This window comes from Acinonyx jubatus, chromosome A2 (assembly GCF_027475565.1).
Source record: "Acinonyx jubatus isolate Ajub_Pintada_27869175 chromosome A2, VMU_Ajub_asm_v1.0, whole genome shotgun sequence".
In the NCBI taxonomy this organism is placed as follows: domain Eukaryota; kingdom Metazoa; phylum Chordata; class Mammalia; order Carnivora; family Felidae; genus Acinonyx; species Acinonyx jubatus.
The window spans coordinates 147666391-147683748 of record NC_069383.1 but is presented as its reverse complement, the minus strand read 5'-3'; the positions used below and the strand labels follow the sequence as shown (position 1 = coordinate 147683748).

Here is a 17358-nt window from a genome sequence, read left to right as displayed (position 1 = left end):
TTTTGAGAGAGAGACAGAGAGACAGGGCAGGAGCAGGGGAGGGGAAGAAAGAGAGGGAGACACAGAATCTGAAGCAGGCTGCAGGCTCTGAGCTGTCAGTGCAGAGTCCCATGCAGAGCTCAAACCCACAAACTGTGAGATGACCTGAGCTGAAGTCAGATGCTTAACCGACTGAGCTACTCAGGCACCCCTTATTTGTTAGTTTTATATTTACTCATTTACCTTAGCAAATACATGAGATAAATTAGGGCTGCTATATTAATTTGTAAATAAATAAGTTGAAGTCACTGAGGATATTAACTTGTTCATTTTTGGGTACTAAGTTATCAGGGCAACATCTTTACATATCATGAAATCCTAACTTTCAAGCACAGATATACTTTATTATTTCTGTGACAGTGAAGATGTATCACTTAGTGTCACCACTAGTATTTTTATGTTGAAAGAGCCAGAATTTCTTTAAAAGTTCTTTTGTTTTTAATTTTTTAAACTTTTTTTTTTTGAGAGATAACATGAGTGGGGGAGGGGCAGAGAGAGGGAGACAGAATCTGAAGCAGACTCTAGGCTCTGAGCTGTCAGCACAGAGCCCAGTGCAGGGCTCAAACCCATGAACCCTGAGATCATGACCTAAGCCAAAGTCAGATGCTTAACAGATCAAGCCACCCAGGAGCCCCTCTTAAAGAATTCTTAGACTAAGTATCCTTTCTCTTGAATACCTATCTTCCTTTAGTGAGAAAAGCAAAATGCTCTATTTGGAGTGTTTGATTCTATTGGTAAATAAACATTTTCCAGACATTGAGAGACTTCTTTCCCCTAGGAATTCAGGCTCTAGGGCCCTACCAGTTTCTCAGAGGACCCTTTTGGCTATGGTAGGGTACTGCAGATGAGAAGCTATACTCACTTTCTTCTTCAAATAGATCAGTGTTAATTTTTTTCCCTCTGGGCATGGGATTATATCTTATTTGATTAAGATTTCTGCAGCAGGGGCAGGCTGGCCAACTCATTTGGTAGAGCATGTGACCCTTCATCCTGGGGTTGTGAGTTTGAGCCCCATGTTGGGCCCAGAGATTTTTTTTTTTATTTATTACTTTTTTAAATGTTTGTTTATTTTTGGAAAGAGAGACAAACAGACAGCATCCAAGCTGGGGAGGGGCAGAGAGAGAGGGAGACACAGAATCTGAAGCAGGCTCCAGGCGCTGAGCTGTCAGCACAGAGACTGACATGGGGCTCAAACCCATGAACCGTGAGATCATGACCTGAGCTGAAGTCAGACACGTAACCAACTGAGACACCCAGGTTCCCCAACAGAGATTACTTAAAAAAAAAAAGATTTCTGCAGCTAAAAAAGGTTTTTTGAAATGTGAAGTTTATTTAGATATTTTCTTCCTTCCTTGCTCACTCTCCCTATATCATTTCCTTTTTTTTTTTGTAGTGAAATGAGTTTCTGTTAACAATTATTTACAAGATAGCAAAAATATATATAACATTTATACAGAGAGAACAAATTATGAGGACTCTGAAGAATCTCCATGAAAAAAATCAAGCTTAAGATATTGACTATTATGTAGGCAACAAAAATCATAATTTTAATAAATTCTGGCAAAAATAAGACCCAAGATTCTAGATTTTAGATTTTTTTTGTCAATAAGTGCTTGTCAGAAATGTGGTAAGAATGGGGTACCTGGCTGACTTAGTCAGTAGAACATGCAACTCTTGATGTCAAGGTCATGAGTTCAAACCCTATGTTGGGTGTGGAGCCTACTTAAAAAAAATGTGGTGAAAAGGATTGAGAAATTTTTAAATGAGAGAAAGAAAGCATACCGCTGTAAATATGGAAACAGGAAAGTGATAAGACACGGTGCAGGATTCAAACATAAGAGATGCTACAAACTTATATGACATGGATTTACATATTGTGTTTTGAAAATACATATTTTCCCAAACTTATAGAAAGGGCTTATGGAGGGTAAGAAATCTCAAAAGAAGCATAAGCTTTCAGATTGCGTTTGTTACGACTCTTTTGGTGACAAATAAAAACTCACCTCAAACTAGCTTTGACAAAACAGAGGATATATTAACTCTTTTAACCAATCTGGGAAGGACAGGAAATGAAATCAAATCAGAATCTCTTTTCTGTGCTTCTCTGTCCATCTATTCTTTGTTCTTTCCTGTTAAAGACCAGCTTCCTACCAACACAAAGAATGGGATTCTTTTTCCATTGTTTGAATTTGAAAAATCCTAGTGGAGGCTTCTGGTAGGCTTGCTTAGGTCATAGGGGTGAAAGGAGGGAGGTGTGACTGGAAATCCTCACCAGAACCACTTTTTGGATGCATAAAGAATCAGTTCCCCATTAAAGGAGGACTCTGGGTACACCAGTGGATGGCCATTACCCGGATTATTGTTTTTTGCCTGTAATATTTGAGAAAACAGATTAGTCTCATAACTAATGAATCACCTAAGAATGACAAATAGATTATAAAAATAACCATGTTCTTTCAATAATTGTTGATTACCATAGTGAGATTCTTTCATTCATTCATTAAATAAACACTGTGCTGGGCCCAGTACTACAAAGTTGTCTTTGAAGTTGTTAGTCTGGTTAGGAAAACAGGCATTTGTTGGATAAATTATACAATTAGACCAGAGTTATTGTTTGTAAGCAATAGAAATAAGTTCATTTCAATGGAAAAGGAATTTTTTAAGAGAATATTTGAATATTTGAATAAGAGAATATTGAATGTGGTTCTGGGTATGACAAAGTAAGCATACTCCATCCCATCTCTCCCACTGAATGCACCTAAAAGCCCTAAATACAGTTCATGTGGCGTTTGAGGACTATGAAAAGTAAATGGTAGCAGGTAGATTGGGGAAGGAAACCTGAATTCAAAGTATGAAAGTTCTGGCTTTGAGTTTCCTGGGGTTTTGTTTGTTTGTTTTTTAAATGTTTATTTATTTTACTTTGAGAGAATATGTGTATGTGAGCAGGGGAGGGGCAGAGAGAGAAAGGGAGAGAAAGAATCCCAAGTAGGCTTCACACTGTCAGTGTGGAGCCTGATGCGACGCTTGATCCCATGAACCACGAGACCATGATCTGAGCAGAAATCAAGAGTCGGACACTCAACTGACTGAGCCACCCAAGCGCCTCTGTTTGTTTGTTGTTGTTGTTGTTGTTGTTTTAATTTTTTAACATTTATTTGAGAGGCAGAGAGAGAGAGAGAGAGAGAGAGAGAGTGAGCGAGCAGGAGTGGGGGAAGGGCAGAGAGAAAGGGAGACACAGAATCCGAAGCAGGCTCCAGGCTCTGAGCTGTCAGCACAGAACCTTGAATTCACAAACCGTGAGATCATGACCTGAGCCGAAGTCAGGTGCTCAACCCACTGAGCCACCCAGATGCCCCTCTGTTTGTTTGTTTTTAAGCAAAATTTAAAATGCTTGCTCTGCAACAATCACTGTTAAGAGAATGAAAAGATGAACTGCTGTGCCAGTACAGATTCTGCTGCCCACTCCTGTCCAGTGTAGTAGCCAATGTCATCCTGTACACTTTTACCATTACTCTGGAGCTCTATCTTCCTTCTACTGGAGCCACAGCCACTAGAGAGAGAACTCACGGTCTTTTTCTCCTGACTCCTGGTCTGCAAGTTATATGTGAGAAAAGAACCTAGGCTAAGAAAGCAAGTCCCTGGCACTTCAACCTCTAGAGGAAAAAAGAGGCTCTTCTCCCCAGGATCCCTAACCTGAGGAACTACTTAAACAGAAAATAGAGTCAGATACAAACCAGCCTAAAATGAAGACTCTGGACTTCCTACTCTAAATACAAAGTTGTAAATGGTGTAGTAGAGCCTGCATCCAAATGCTTTGAAGGCATGAGGATTGGCTCCCACCTCTGACTGGGAGAGTCAGGAAAGACTCTATCCAAAGGAGCACATCTAAGCTGAGTGGGAATTTTGGGCAGAGATCTTGCCATCTGTCAGATTCTCAATCGTGCCTTTTGAATCAGCTTACTCTGTGAACCACCATTAACAACGTTTTATATAACTCTGCTCTATTTTTATGTATTTAAAAAAATAAAAAATGGTATCATTTCCTATGGACTGTTTTTCAATCTGCTTTTTAAATTCAGTAATCTTTAATGATTATGTTTCTGTTTCATCTACAAAATCATTTCTAATGATTTCACTGTATTCTATAATATAGACCTTTCAAAGGTTATGTTTTAAATATTTAATACAGCATGAGAGAGTGCCAAGAATACATGATGGGGAAATATTAATCTTTTCAACAAATGGTGTTGGAAAAACTGGATCCATATGCAAAAAAATGAAAAAGGACTTTTATCCTATACCATGCATAAAAATCAACTCAAAATGGATTAAAGACTTAAACATAAGACTTGAGGCTGTAGAAATCCTAGAAGAAAAACATAGGTAAAAAGCTTCTTGACATTAGCTTTCTGAATGATTTGTTGAATATGATACCAGAAGCACAATCATCAAAACCCAAAATAGACAAGTGGGATTACATCAAACTAAAACATTTCTATGCAGCAAAGGAAATAATCAGCAAAATGAAAAGGCAGCCTATGGAATGGTAGAAAATATTTGTAAACCATATATCTGATAAACTGTTAATAAATATATAAGGAACTCCTACAGTTCAATAGTGTAAAAACAAATAGCCCAGTTAAAAGATGGCCAAAGGAACTGAATATACACATATGTAAAGAAGACATACAATGGCCAACAGGTGTATGAAAAGGTGCTCAACATCACTAGTCACCAGGGAATTGCAAATCAAAACCACAATGAAATATCATCTTACATCAATCAGGATGACTATTATAAAATATTTGTTTGTTTGTTTGTTTATAAGTGTTGGCAAGGATGTGGAGAAAAGGGAATCCTTATATATTGATGGTGGGAATGTAAATTGGTGCAACCCCATTTCTAAGTATATGTCCAAAGGAATTATATCAGTATCTCAAAGAGATATCTGCACTGCCATATTCATTTCAGCATTATTTACAATATGCAAGAGATGGGAGTAACCTAAATGTCAATCAGTGAATGAACAGATAAAGAAAAAGTGGTATATACATATAATGGAATAGTCTTCAGCCTTAAAAAAGAAAGAAGTTCTGTCACTTGTGACAATATGGATGAACCTGAAGGATGTTATGTTAAATAAGTCAGACACAGAAGGACAAATACAGTTGACCTTTGGACAACACAGGTGTGAACTGTGCAGATCTGCTTATATGCAAATTTTTATATTACAGTATTGTAAATATTTTTTCTTATGGTTTTCTTAACATTTTCTTTTCTTTAGCTTACTTTATTGTAAGAATATAGTATTATTCAGTCAGTATGGCTCAGTCAGTTGAGTGTCTGACTTTGCTCAGGTCATAATCTCTCAGTTCATGAGTTTGAGTCCCCCATGCAGTTTATGGGTTTGAGTCCCCATCGGGCTCACTGCTGTCACTGCAGAGCCCAGTTTGGATCCTCTGTCCCCCTCTGTCTCTGCCCCTCCCCCTTCAAGGTCTTTCTCTCAAAAATAATAAACATTTAAAAAATACAGCTTGAACACTCACCATTCAGAACAAATGCTGACTGTAAGCAATTGATACAGCTATGTCTTCATGCGAGGTTGCTGTCAGCTCTGCATGTACTATAATTTACTTAAATACATTGTTATTGAACATCTCAATAAGCATATTTGATTCAATAAGCTTCGATCATTTTTTTAAATAAAGATCATTCAATCTGAATGGATTTTGAAACTGCATTAAAAACATTAGCTAGGTAAGCTCCTTGAAGGTAGGGAGTTGAGTTTCACTCCACATCACTAAAACTTATAACCAAAGACCTGTCATAAAAGAGGGCTCAATAAATAGTTGTTGAATAAATGAGTGGATTTTCAAAGCAAAATAATTCAACATAGGGCAGTAAAGAACTTCCTTCCATTCTTAAAAATAGGTTGTGTGTGTGTGTGTGTGTGTGTGTGTGCGTGCGCGTGCGTGTGTGTGTGTGCGTGTGCGTGTGCGTTTTAGCTCAGATGAACAGAATTTCCTAATTGACTTTTTCTAGAGAAAAGATTAGGTCACAGTTGACTTCCATGAACTTATACATAATATTGGGGCAGATGGGAAATCTCTATTTTTGAGCATTCTTTTTTATTTTATTTTGGTAAAGAATAATAATTGCTTCCAAATGAACAGTAGCTTTTAATGAAAGTTTCAATTATCAAGAACTCAATGTTTTTACTCTCTTTACTAAGCATCTTTTAAGGACTTTGGATAAATCAGAACTTGACATTTCAATTCAGACAAGGTGTAATCAAGGATTAAAAAACAGTTAAGGTAATGGGAGCTGTCAGATATATATAAAACATTTCAATATAAAATTATATACAAACAGTATTTAATTTGTATAATATAGTTTCATGTTGGGAACATTGGTTTCCAATTGTACTAATAAGGAGTGAGGTCGTTACATATTATATTTAATAGAGGCTTTTATGGGCAGCATTTTGGTAGCATTATTAGACTTTAGACATCTTTAAAATTTTATGTATTTTTTCAATCAAGTTATTACATGTACATAGTTTTTTAAAAATATAATTAGGATTATAATGAAAAACACCAGGCCTATCTTTATCCATTTCTTTTTTTTTTTTTAAGTTTATTTATTTGTTTTGAGAGAGAGAGAATGAGCAGGGAGCAGGGAAGAGGTAGAGAGAAAGGGAGAGAGAAAATCCCAATCAGGCTCCCCACTGAGAGTGCAGAGCCCAACATGGAGCTCAAACCCACGAACTTATGAGATCATGACCTGAGCCCAAATCAAGAGTCAGATGTGAGCCACCCAGGCACCCCTCTTTCTCCACTTCTAATTCCCTTTTCCTTTTTGCAACCAAATTGCAACCTTTTTAGCTATGACAGTACTTAACCTCCATATATCTTATGGCATATGTTAGATAACTTATATTATCATTTATTGATTTTTCAGCTTCAGAGAATGACTCGCTACCCTGGAATAAAAAGTTGCTTCTCTGCCTCCTCCATCGTAAACTTCTCCTCTTCCATCATCCCGATATAGTTGTATGGACATTTTCAGTTAAATTACTTTTCTTTTTTAAAAAAATTTTGTTAATGTTTATTTATTTTTGAGACAGAGAGACAGAGTGTGAGCAGGGGAGGGGCAGAGAAAGAGGGAGACACAGAATCAGAAACAGGCTCTAGGCTGTCAGCACAGAGCCCGACGCGGGGCTCGAACTCACAGACCGTGAGATCATGACCTGAGCTGAAGTTAGACACTTAACCAACTGAGCCACCCGGGTGCCCCTCAGTTAAATCACTTCTCAATCTTTAAATCCTTATCTGGATAGCCTAGAAAAATTATATATATTATGATTATATTTTCCTAATGTTAAAAATTGTCTTGTTTTCTTTTTTGCTGAGTTTTCTATGTAGGAATCTGTCTTTCCCCAAATTCTACACAGAACTTTTAGTTAAAAAGCTCCTTGTTTGGGGTGCCTGGGTGGCTCAGTTGGTTAAGTGTCCAACTTTGGCTCAGGTCATGATCTCATGGTCCGTGAGTTCAAGCCCCACGTCGAGCTGTGTGGAGCCTGCTTCAGATTCTGTGTCTCCTCTTTCTCTGCCCTTTCCCACTCATGCTCTGTCTCTGTCTCTCTCTCTCAAAAATAAATAAACATTAAAAATTTTTTTAATAAAAAATAAAATTAAATTTAAAAAGCTCTTTGTTTTATATTCAAACACATCAGAAATTCTTTCAGTGTCATTTTCTTCTCAGAGTCATTCTTCCTAATTCTTATCTGAACTTGCTCTGCAGTGCAGCTGTCATTCTGAATCTTCCCTTCACCATTGTCCTAGGCATTCCTACCTCTTCTCTCCAATGTTGGATTCTCTGCTACTTGGATCCTTTTCTTTCTTAGTTTACTCCTTGGATTTGGTGGAGCATATATTCCAGAAACTTCCTGACAACAGATGCATGGCACCTAAGTAATTTTTTGAGACCTTGCATATCTGAAATTCTTTACTTTCCCCTCACACTTGATTGCAAATTAGAATTCTAGATTGGTTCATTATTTTTCTTCAAAATTTCTAAAGCATTGCTCCTATTGCCATATCACTTTATATGTTGCTTTTAAGAGATTTGATGCAGGGGGTGAGGGGGCCTGGGTGACTCAGTTGATTAAGTGTCCAACTCTTGATTTCTGCTCAGGTCATGATCCTAGCATTGTGGGAAGGAGCCCTGTGTCGGACTTTGTGCTGGGCATGGAGCCTGCTTAGGATTCTCTCTCACTCTGTCTCTGCCCCTCTCCCCTGCTTTCATGCTCTCTCTCTCAAAAAAAAAAAAAAAAAAAGTAAATAAAATAAAATGAAAATTTTAGAGAACAATTAGACTGACTTTAAAAGGAAAATGTTAGGGGCACCTGGCTGACTCAGTAGGTTGAGTATCCAAAAGACTTGGTACGAATAGTAGTTCTATTTGGATTTAAAAATTGATGTTTGCGTTTATATTGTGTAGATTAGAGAAACAAAATCTGTAAAATTTTTCATGATAATCCATGTATGAATCTTTTCAAAAGTGGGATATTCATTTGAGGAATAATTTTAATAGTTTCTTTTTCATTAGAAATTACTATTGCTCCCAGAATTGTCTCTACCCATTCTTACAGTCAAAATAATAGTCTTTAGACTAAGATATATCCAGGAATTTTGTACTACCAGAAAGAAATCACTATCTTCTGAAGCCATTGTTGCTATAAAAATAAAAGCTGGCCTGTTTTACTGTAGTAATTACTTGAGTTGCTAAAAATAAAAATTAGCAAAAAAAATTTTTTTTTAAGTTTTATGTATTTTGAGGGAGACAGAGACAGTGTGAGTAGGGGAGGGGTAGAGCACAGAACCCAATGTGGGTCTTGAATCTACAAAACTGAGATCATGACCTGAGCTAAAAACCAAGAGTTGGATGCTTAACCTACTGAGCCACCCAGGTGCCCCTAATATTTAACCTGTTTAAAGATACATATAGAGTAAATTTTATTTTCTTCTTCTTCTTTTTTTGGTATCTGGCAGATTTAAATGTTCATTTATTTATTGAGAGAGAGAGAGAGAGAGAGAGAGAGAGAATGAGGGGGGAGGGGCAGAGAGAGAGGGAGAGAGAATCCCAAGTAGGCTCCATGATCAGCTCGGAGCCTGGCACCGGGCTTGACGTGGGACTTGATGTGGGACTCGATGTGGGACTCAGTCTCACAACTGAGAGATCATGACCTGATCCCATATCAGGATTCAGATGCTTAACCAACTGAGCAACCCAGGTGCCCCTAGAGTAGATTTTAAAAAGAAAAAAGTGGTTTGCTTTGGCAATGGTCATGAAAAGTCTATGTTCTAATTTTTTTATAGCTGGACACTAAGGTTTTTCAGGGTTGAGTCTCCCAGCTCTAACTAAACACTGTTTTACAGCCTGCCATGTTCATGGAATTGATTCTGGTACATTTTCAGTATTTCACAAAGATTCATTTTCTTTTTTTTTTTGCTCATTCTAGTGAGACTCTATACAACTTCATTTCCCATATTAGAGAAAGCATTCACAAGGTAAGTATAGCTACATGTCAAGAAATTAGAACATTTTACGTTTTAAGAAGTTTAATAATTACATTGCATTGACCTTAATTCAAATAGAATAGCAAGATTTTAACTCTTTTTTTATCATTAAATGACAATACTCCAAGTTAGTAAAATAAGGCAACAGTCTGAATTTTTTCTTAATTTCGGGTTTCTTAGTTGCAGGCATCTGTGGAAAAGTCTGAGGAACATCTCAGTTCAAGAAGTCAATCTATTTTAGATTGTTTGGAGACTGTGGCCAAGACATGTGAGTATCTCGTGTTTGAGGTTATCAGCAGAGGGCACTAGTGAGCAGAGAACTGAACTTTCTGACCCTAGCCATGTTTCTGCCAGTGGTGAGGTTTCACAGTATTTCAGATGAGAGGATGGGTACATAAGGTTAGTCTTGAAGAGATGTGGAGCACGCTGAACTGGATAGTAGGAACCCCTATGTATGGGGATGTTCCTGGTCCTTAGATGCCCTCTGTGAACCACTAATCCTCCACCCAGTAACCCCACTGCCTCTGGGTAGGCTAGCTCTGCCAGATTTCTCATCTCACTGCCTGAAGTGAATCAGCAGCATCCCTGAGTCCCAAATGAATTGCTGGTTATGCTGTCTGTAAAGACATTGTTCCCTTAGGACTTAGAAATAAAGACTCTGCTCACTTTGGAGTTAGAAATACTCCAGTCACCGCCTCTTCTTCTTTCTGTCTTGGTTTCAGTGAGAGCTATTCCGTAGTGAATCACAGCATCTTTCTCCATTTCAGTTATAGTTAGTGGTTTGTAAAGTCCCATGCTCTGCCAAGTAGTGATTTATGTTTAGATAAAACCATGGTCCTGGCTCTTACTAAACAGAAGAGAGCCATAACACAGCTCTCCTTAGGTGGACACCTCTGTAGAACCAACAGCTTCTCAGTTAAATGGCAAGATGATGACTGCATCTGCACTTGTTTGCATTTCTCTGTGTGTTTATTTTTTATTTTAAACAAATTGAAGTCAACTTATTTAAATGCTTTGGGATGGATTGCTCATGATTTACAAAAATTAATGCCTTTGTGTGGCTTAGAAATTAATCTCCATCTGTCTGTAAAAAAAGCACTGTACTGTCTGCTGGCTTCCAACCTGGGTATCCCCCACACAGGGCAACTGTGCATCTGTTTGGAAATCAGTTCTGGAAGCCTGGGACTATTATCCTCACAAGAAGTAACAAGACAAAGAGCAGAAGCAAATCAGGAATGCTTCCTTTGTGTAACATGATAGAATAACTCATTTGGAAGTGTCCAAGGAGAGTACTCTTCTCGCTTTCTACATTTAAAACTAGGTGAAATGCAAAAGGAGGGTTTTGCAGCAAAAATGTGACATTCTTAGTCCAGTACGGGAAATGGAAGTGCTTAAGTCCCAATACAAGGTCAAGGCAGAGTGAGGACTAGAACTGGGTTTGGCTTATAGTAGGCATAGGGGTCCCAATCCTTCACCCCTGATGGTTCCTTTTTAGAGGGTAAGATTTAGGAGAAGGAGCCACATTGATAGGGAAAACAGTAACAGACAGTATAGCATCATATTAATTAGAAAGCCAGATCATTCTTGAAAATGAGCACAAGTAGTCTGTCCAGAGTCATTCCCTTTCTTGGTAGGTAGTGATGAGGATCAAGAAGTTAGTCATTGAAAGAGGAACCAGACAAATCCTCTATCATCATCTGGTCTGCCCCAGTCCAGCTGACCTGAAGCCCTGAATTTGCCAGTCAATACATTCTGCAGCCCTCAGTATGCACTGACTGTGGCTTGTAAGGGAAAGGGAAAGAGAAAAGATGTTGTGTGAAAGTACTCTCTTGTGCTATAATGTAATTGGCGCCTTCACAGAATGAGGTCATGAAATCTTTCCCTAGTCACAGTCTGCCTGTTCAACCAGAAGGATCACTCAAAGGCATCTAATCTAACTCCTCTTGTTCTTTAGCTGAGGACCAAGAACCAGAGTAATAGAATGAATTGCCAAGGCCATTCACATCCTACTTTAGTTTAGGTTTAGTTAGCCTTAGTAGAGAGCGGTACAATCTAATAGGTATCGGTTCTATTGAAAAATACGATCATTAGGAAAATAAAAATGAGGGGCTGTACTGAAAATCAGAAAATGTCTCTTTTGGAAAATAGATAACTCTACATAAAAATAAATTCCATATGAATCAATATATTAAGTGTAATTATTAAGTCATAAAAAGAGCTATAAGAGGAGCTCCTGGGTGGCTCAGTTGGTTGAGTGTCCAACTCTTGTTTTCGGCTCAGGTCATGATCCCAGGGTTGTGGGATAGACACCTGTGTCGGCCTCTGTGCTGAGCATGGAGTCTGCTTATGGTTCTCTCTCCCTCTGCCCTTCTCTCCACCTCAAGCACATGCACGCTCTCTCTCTCTCAAATTAAAAAAAAAAAAACAACTATAAGAAAGCATGGGCAACATTTTTATAATTTTGGAGTGCAGCAGTGTCTTCTTAAGCAAAGCACATATAATCATTAAGAAGAATGAGGTCTATCTTTGTGAACTATGTTGAAATGGAAATATCTATTCATTGTTAAATAATAACAGTAAGGTACTGCTCGTGTGTACATAGTTTACTCCAGGACACATCATGTGGAGGAGTGTGACCAGTCAGTGAAAATTGGGAAGGGTATCCCCCCCCCAAAATGAGAGACTGAGGAATCTCTTCTTATAGATGGAGGCTCCCAGACTTTCATCAGGCTTTCACTGGCACAGCAGGGAAAGCAAAACTATGGAGTGTGTAAAAGGAAAACTACTGGCCATCAGTGCAAAAGCATCAGAATCTCATCTGATGTCAGTAGAGCCCTTGTCAGAACACTAAAATAGAAATGAATAAAAAAGTCATTTTCTAAGAAAACAGTTATTGTCCAGAATATGGAACTGGATTTTAAATGGCATTGTTATAAAAAAGCTAAAAATATCTGATGTTTACAGCCAAAGCAGAAATGAAATGAGTCCCCTTCTAAAGAACCACTCATACACACACATATACACACACGAACACAATCTGTAATCTATATATGGATATACACATGTATCAATGTATCCATGCAAAATCCCAGAAAGTGCTCATAATGTTAAAATCTAGGAAGTGGAACCGAGGTCTGCATGGAAGAGAATGGGTCATTTTTCATTGTATGCCTTTTTATACTGTTACAGGTTTGAGGGGTTTTTTTTAATGTTTATTTTTGGAGAGAGAGAGAGAGTATGAGCAAGGGAGGGGCAGAGAGAGAGAGGGGGACAGAGGATCCAAAACGGGCTCTTTGATGATAGTGGAGAGCCTGATGCGGGTTCGAACTCAGGAACCATGAGATCGTGACCTAAGTTGAAGTTGGATGCTTAACCAACTGAGCCACTCAGGGGCCACTAAGTTATTTTCCTAAACAATTTTTTTTAATGTTTATTTTGAGAGGGAGTGTGTGTGTGAGCAAGTGGGGGGGGGGCAGAGAGAGAGGGAGAGAGAGAATTCCAAGCAGGCTCCATGCTGTCAGCAGGGAGCCCAACGTGGAACTTGATCCCACAAACTATGAGATCATGACCTAAGCCAAAATTGAGAGTCAGGTGCTTTAAAAATAAATAAATAGTCAAGTGCCACCCAGGTGCCCCTTAAATAAACTTTAAAAAAAAAAGCAATTTTTTAAAAAAGTTTATTTATTTTGAGAGAGCGAGGAAGCAGGGGAGGAACAAAGAGAGAGGGAGAGAGAAAATCCAAGTAGGCTCCACACTGTCCACACAGAACCCGATGCAAGGCTCAAATTCACAAACCCTGAGATCATGACCTGAGCTGAAATCAAGAATTGGATGTTTAACTGACTGAGCAACCCAGGCGCCCCAAATTAACTTTGTAAAAGAAAAAATATATATAGAGAGAGACTTTGGAAGTAATGAGCTCAGTACAAAAAATCCTGTGAAAGAGAGGATCCCAAACATAGGTTTCTTAGAGGACAAGGAAAGAACGGGACCACAGATAGATGCTTTATGAGTACTGAATCTGGAATTGAACACTTTGCTTGCCTTCCTCATTCTCTGCTTTTGTGGTTGGTGATGTTTACTGTTGCTAGGAAACATTGCTATTTAGGAATTTATCTAGGATAGGATAATTACATTTGCTTCCTACTACAAATATCTGCAAGGATGTCTGAAAGAATATTTGACTGATTGAGTTTAGGAACAGGAATCCAGTACTTGAAACATAAGTAAACAGCCTTTTTCTAATTGGTTGACATAGGGAATTTAACTCTGTATTGAGAAATAGTAGAACATTTGCTTTCTAAAAATTTCTTACTTTTTTTCTTGTGGTAAAATACACATAAAATTTACCATTTCTTACTGTTACTTTGCAAGACTACACTGGCTTGTCTATTTCTGTCATAACAGGCTCTTTCTTGCCTCAGAACTTTGCACTTGCTGTTTTCTCTGTCTGAACAACCTTCCCCTAATCTTTGCAGGACTAGCTCCATTTAATCCTTCTGGTTTCACCTTAAATATCTCCATCTCTGATGATCTTATCTGAAGTAGATGCCCCCCCTCTTATTTTTATTATAATCCCTATCATAGCATTTATTACAGTTTTTCACTTATTTATGTTCATGTTTATTTGTTTATTGTCATTTTCTCCTTTTCAAAATTGCAGAATTCATGTATGGAGTAGATAGTTTTGTTCAAGACTGTTTCCATGTTCCTAGCACAGTATCTGATTATAAGTTTCAGATAAAACTGTAAATCTCCAATCAATGTGTTCAAACACATCAGGAATTGTTTCATTTTCTCATTAGAGACATCCTGGCTGGAGCTCAGTCTTCCAGCTCTAGACTGGGCAGATTACTCCTGAGGTCCCAGTCTTAGAACTTCTCTTCACCATCATTTTGAGGATCAAATTATTTTTTCATCCCCAGTCTTGGATCCCTTTGTTTCCTGGACTTTGGCTTACACTTGTATTTGGTGATACACATCTTCTAGTAGCTTTCTGAGAAAGTATATGGGAGATAACTTTTTTTATACATTGCATGTTTGAAAATCTCTTCTATCTCCACATGGGTCTAGAATCCTAAGTGAGAAATTCTTTGCCGTTAAAATTTCTAAGGCATGGCTCCATTGTCTTCTAGTTTTAGTTTTGTTATTGAGATGTTTGATGCTATTCTTCTTCTTGATTCTTTATGTTATCTGGGTACCCCCCCCCCACACTATCCTTTAATGGACATTTCTTGAGCCTCATGTTTTCCCTTGATATGCTTTTTAAAAATTTTTTAAAAATGTTTATTTTTGAGAGAGAGAGAAAGTGAACACATGCCTGGGTAGCTCAGTTGGTTAAGTGTCCAACTTTGGCTCAAGTTATGATCTCATGGTTTGTGGGTTTGAGCCCTGCATCAGGCTCTCTGCTGTCAGTGCAGAGCCCACTTTGGATCCTCTCTCTCTGTCTCTGCCCTTCCCCTGCTCATGCGTGCTCTCTCTCTCTCTCAAAAATAAATACGCATTTTTAAAAAATCTGAAATGTAAGACTCCTTTTAAGAAGGTAATTATGTTTTATTTTAAAGAGAAACTCTTAAGTAAATCACTTAAACTTTATGAGATACCATGTGGTAAATTCCTGCCTTTGGCTGATAAGAGAAGACAAAAGACAGAATAATTAAAACATGGGGAACTAACAAAGCACCTATCAGAGTGAGGGAAGTTTTCAAGTAAGATCTAATTTGACTTTATTATCCTGTCTTTTCAAGCACCAGATGTTACTTTGGTTTTCCTTACATTTATTGTGAAGAGTTAAGTACTCTCTTGTTACCGAATTGTTTTTCACCCATCTAAAATAAAACATTTTGTAAAGAATCTTGAAACACTCTTGGGGCGCCTGGGTGGCTCAGTCGGTTGAGCGTCCACCTTCGGCTCAGGTCATGATCTCACACTCTGTGAGTTCGAGCCCCGCGTCGGGCTCTGTGCTGACAGCTCAGAGCCTGGAGCCTGCTTTGGATTCTGTGTCGCCCTCTCTCTCTATCCCTCCCCTGCTCATGCTCTGTCTCTCTCTATCTCAAAAGTAAATAAAGAATCTTGAAACACTCTTTATATATATAAGAAGATAAAAGGAATATCTGGTGTATTATTCCAGATTATTTGTAAATTATACTTGCTATGCATTTAAGATATATGTGAACTTACAATAGTTTATAGCATATAGTAGATACTCATCAAGTATTTGTTGAATAAATTTAAGAGCATCTTCACATAAACTGCCATTTAGAAGAGGATGACAATAATTGATTGCAACACAATGTGTTATTAAGACTGTGTGTGTGTGTGTGTGTGTGTGTGTGTGTGTGTTTCAAATCTCTCTATGCCAGAGAGAAGAATCAGTATCAGTCCTGAGTGGTTAGCACTCAGGTCACCAAGTTCATTACAGCCCAAGTGTAAAGAGGGGATACATAAGTGGAGGGTGATAAGTGATGGTAGAGCACACACATGGTGCCAGCAGCAGAGAGAAGGAGCCCCCAAGCCAGCCAGGAAATGCTGTTTTTCAAGGAGGGGACTCCTGAGAGAAGGAAGAATGGGAATGAGTTGCACTGAGGTGGTGGCTGAGGGGAATGGGTAAAGTTGACCTGGGTAGAAGCAAGGATAGATTCCAAGCCAAGGGAACGGCATGCACAAGGCCAGTGGCGAGAGGGAGATTGCTTAGGAAACAGAGCTCAGAGATGTGGAGGTGGATAGAGAAGGTAAGAAGAAGTGAGCTTGGGTCTTGATGGCCAATTTAAAGATTTGGACTTCATCCAGTGGCCAGTGTGGTGCCATTGAAAGTTTCAGCAAGGGTTTCAGAGGATGCATGATCATATCTACATTCTTGAGAGAATACTCTGATGATGGGACCAAGAAGGTGGGCCAAGGAGGAGGTTGGTGCCATCATCTAGGCAGCAGGTTTCAGGGTCCCCAGGAGGTGCTGAGATTGAGTCTGCCTTGGCCAGGATGTTCTCAGGGAGGGAGGGAAGAAGAGACAGTGGAGGAACTGCCCTACTCTGCTTTCTCTCCTCACCAAGGCTGATCTGGGTAGAGTTCTGGGCACTAGCAGAGCAGGCTCAGGTGCCCCATGCCAGATTCTAGCTCTTCCCTCTCCACACTGTGGTCCGGGAAGGGTGAGGCATGCCATAGTCTTTGTGAGGTAATTGTCATTTTTCTGTATTTAGTGCAAGAGACTGTGCAGGCCCAGAGTGATCTGCTGTTGGGAACTGTGCATGACAAAGGCAACATGGAGCAGGTTATCCTCGAGATACGGGAGAGATTTGAAGCTGTAAGTGTGGATCCCAACCTTTTTCCTCAAGTATGTTGTTTTTTTTTTAAATTTTTTAATTATTTTTTTATGAACCTGTTTTATTTTTTATTTTTTTAAATTTACATCCAAATTAGCAGATAGTGCAACAATGATTTCAGACCTCAAGTATGTTTTTGGCTTTGTCACTAAGTCCCAGAGAGACACCTTTAAAGTTGCAATTTTTTTCAGCCAAGAACAGAAGCCAGACAGGACTTCTTGTAATGGACCAAGGTAGAGGCCAACTTCCTCCTCAAAGGTTCTGCGGCATGATGTGGGGCCCAGGGGCCCTACTCCAGAGTGTTACCATGCTTCCTCTGTAAAGCACCCAGCAAAAGACAAGCTGTGGTTCTGCCAAGACATCCTTTGGTTGGTTTGTGCATTTCACTGTGCATTCGGAGTTGCAGTGTCCATAACTCT

The 17358-nt window shown here is 38.8% G+C and overlaps 1 protein-coding gene across 3 annotated transcripts in view; it reads left to right on the top strand.

The window, feature by feature from the left end:
* IHO1 (interactor of HORMAD1 1) overlaps positions 1–17358 on the top strand; it is a 46318-nt gene that overhangs the window by 15556 nt on the left and 13404 nt on the right. For all 3 annotated transcript variants that reach the window (XR_008297151.1, XR_008297152.1, XM_027038707.2), the window contains exons 6-8: positions 9563–9611; positions 9801–9888; positions 16817–16920. Coding sequence is in view for 1 of the 3 variants with exons in the window: in XM_027038707.2 (XP_026894508.1) it covers positions 9563–9611; positions 9801–9888; positions 16817–16920 (241 nt within the window). In the remaining 2 variants the exon portion in view is untranslated. The remainder of the gene's footprint in view (positions 1–9562; positions 9612–9800; positions 9889–16816; positions 16921–17358) is intronic.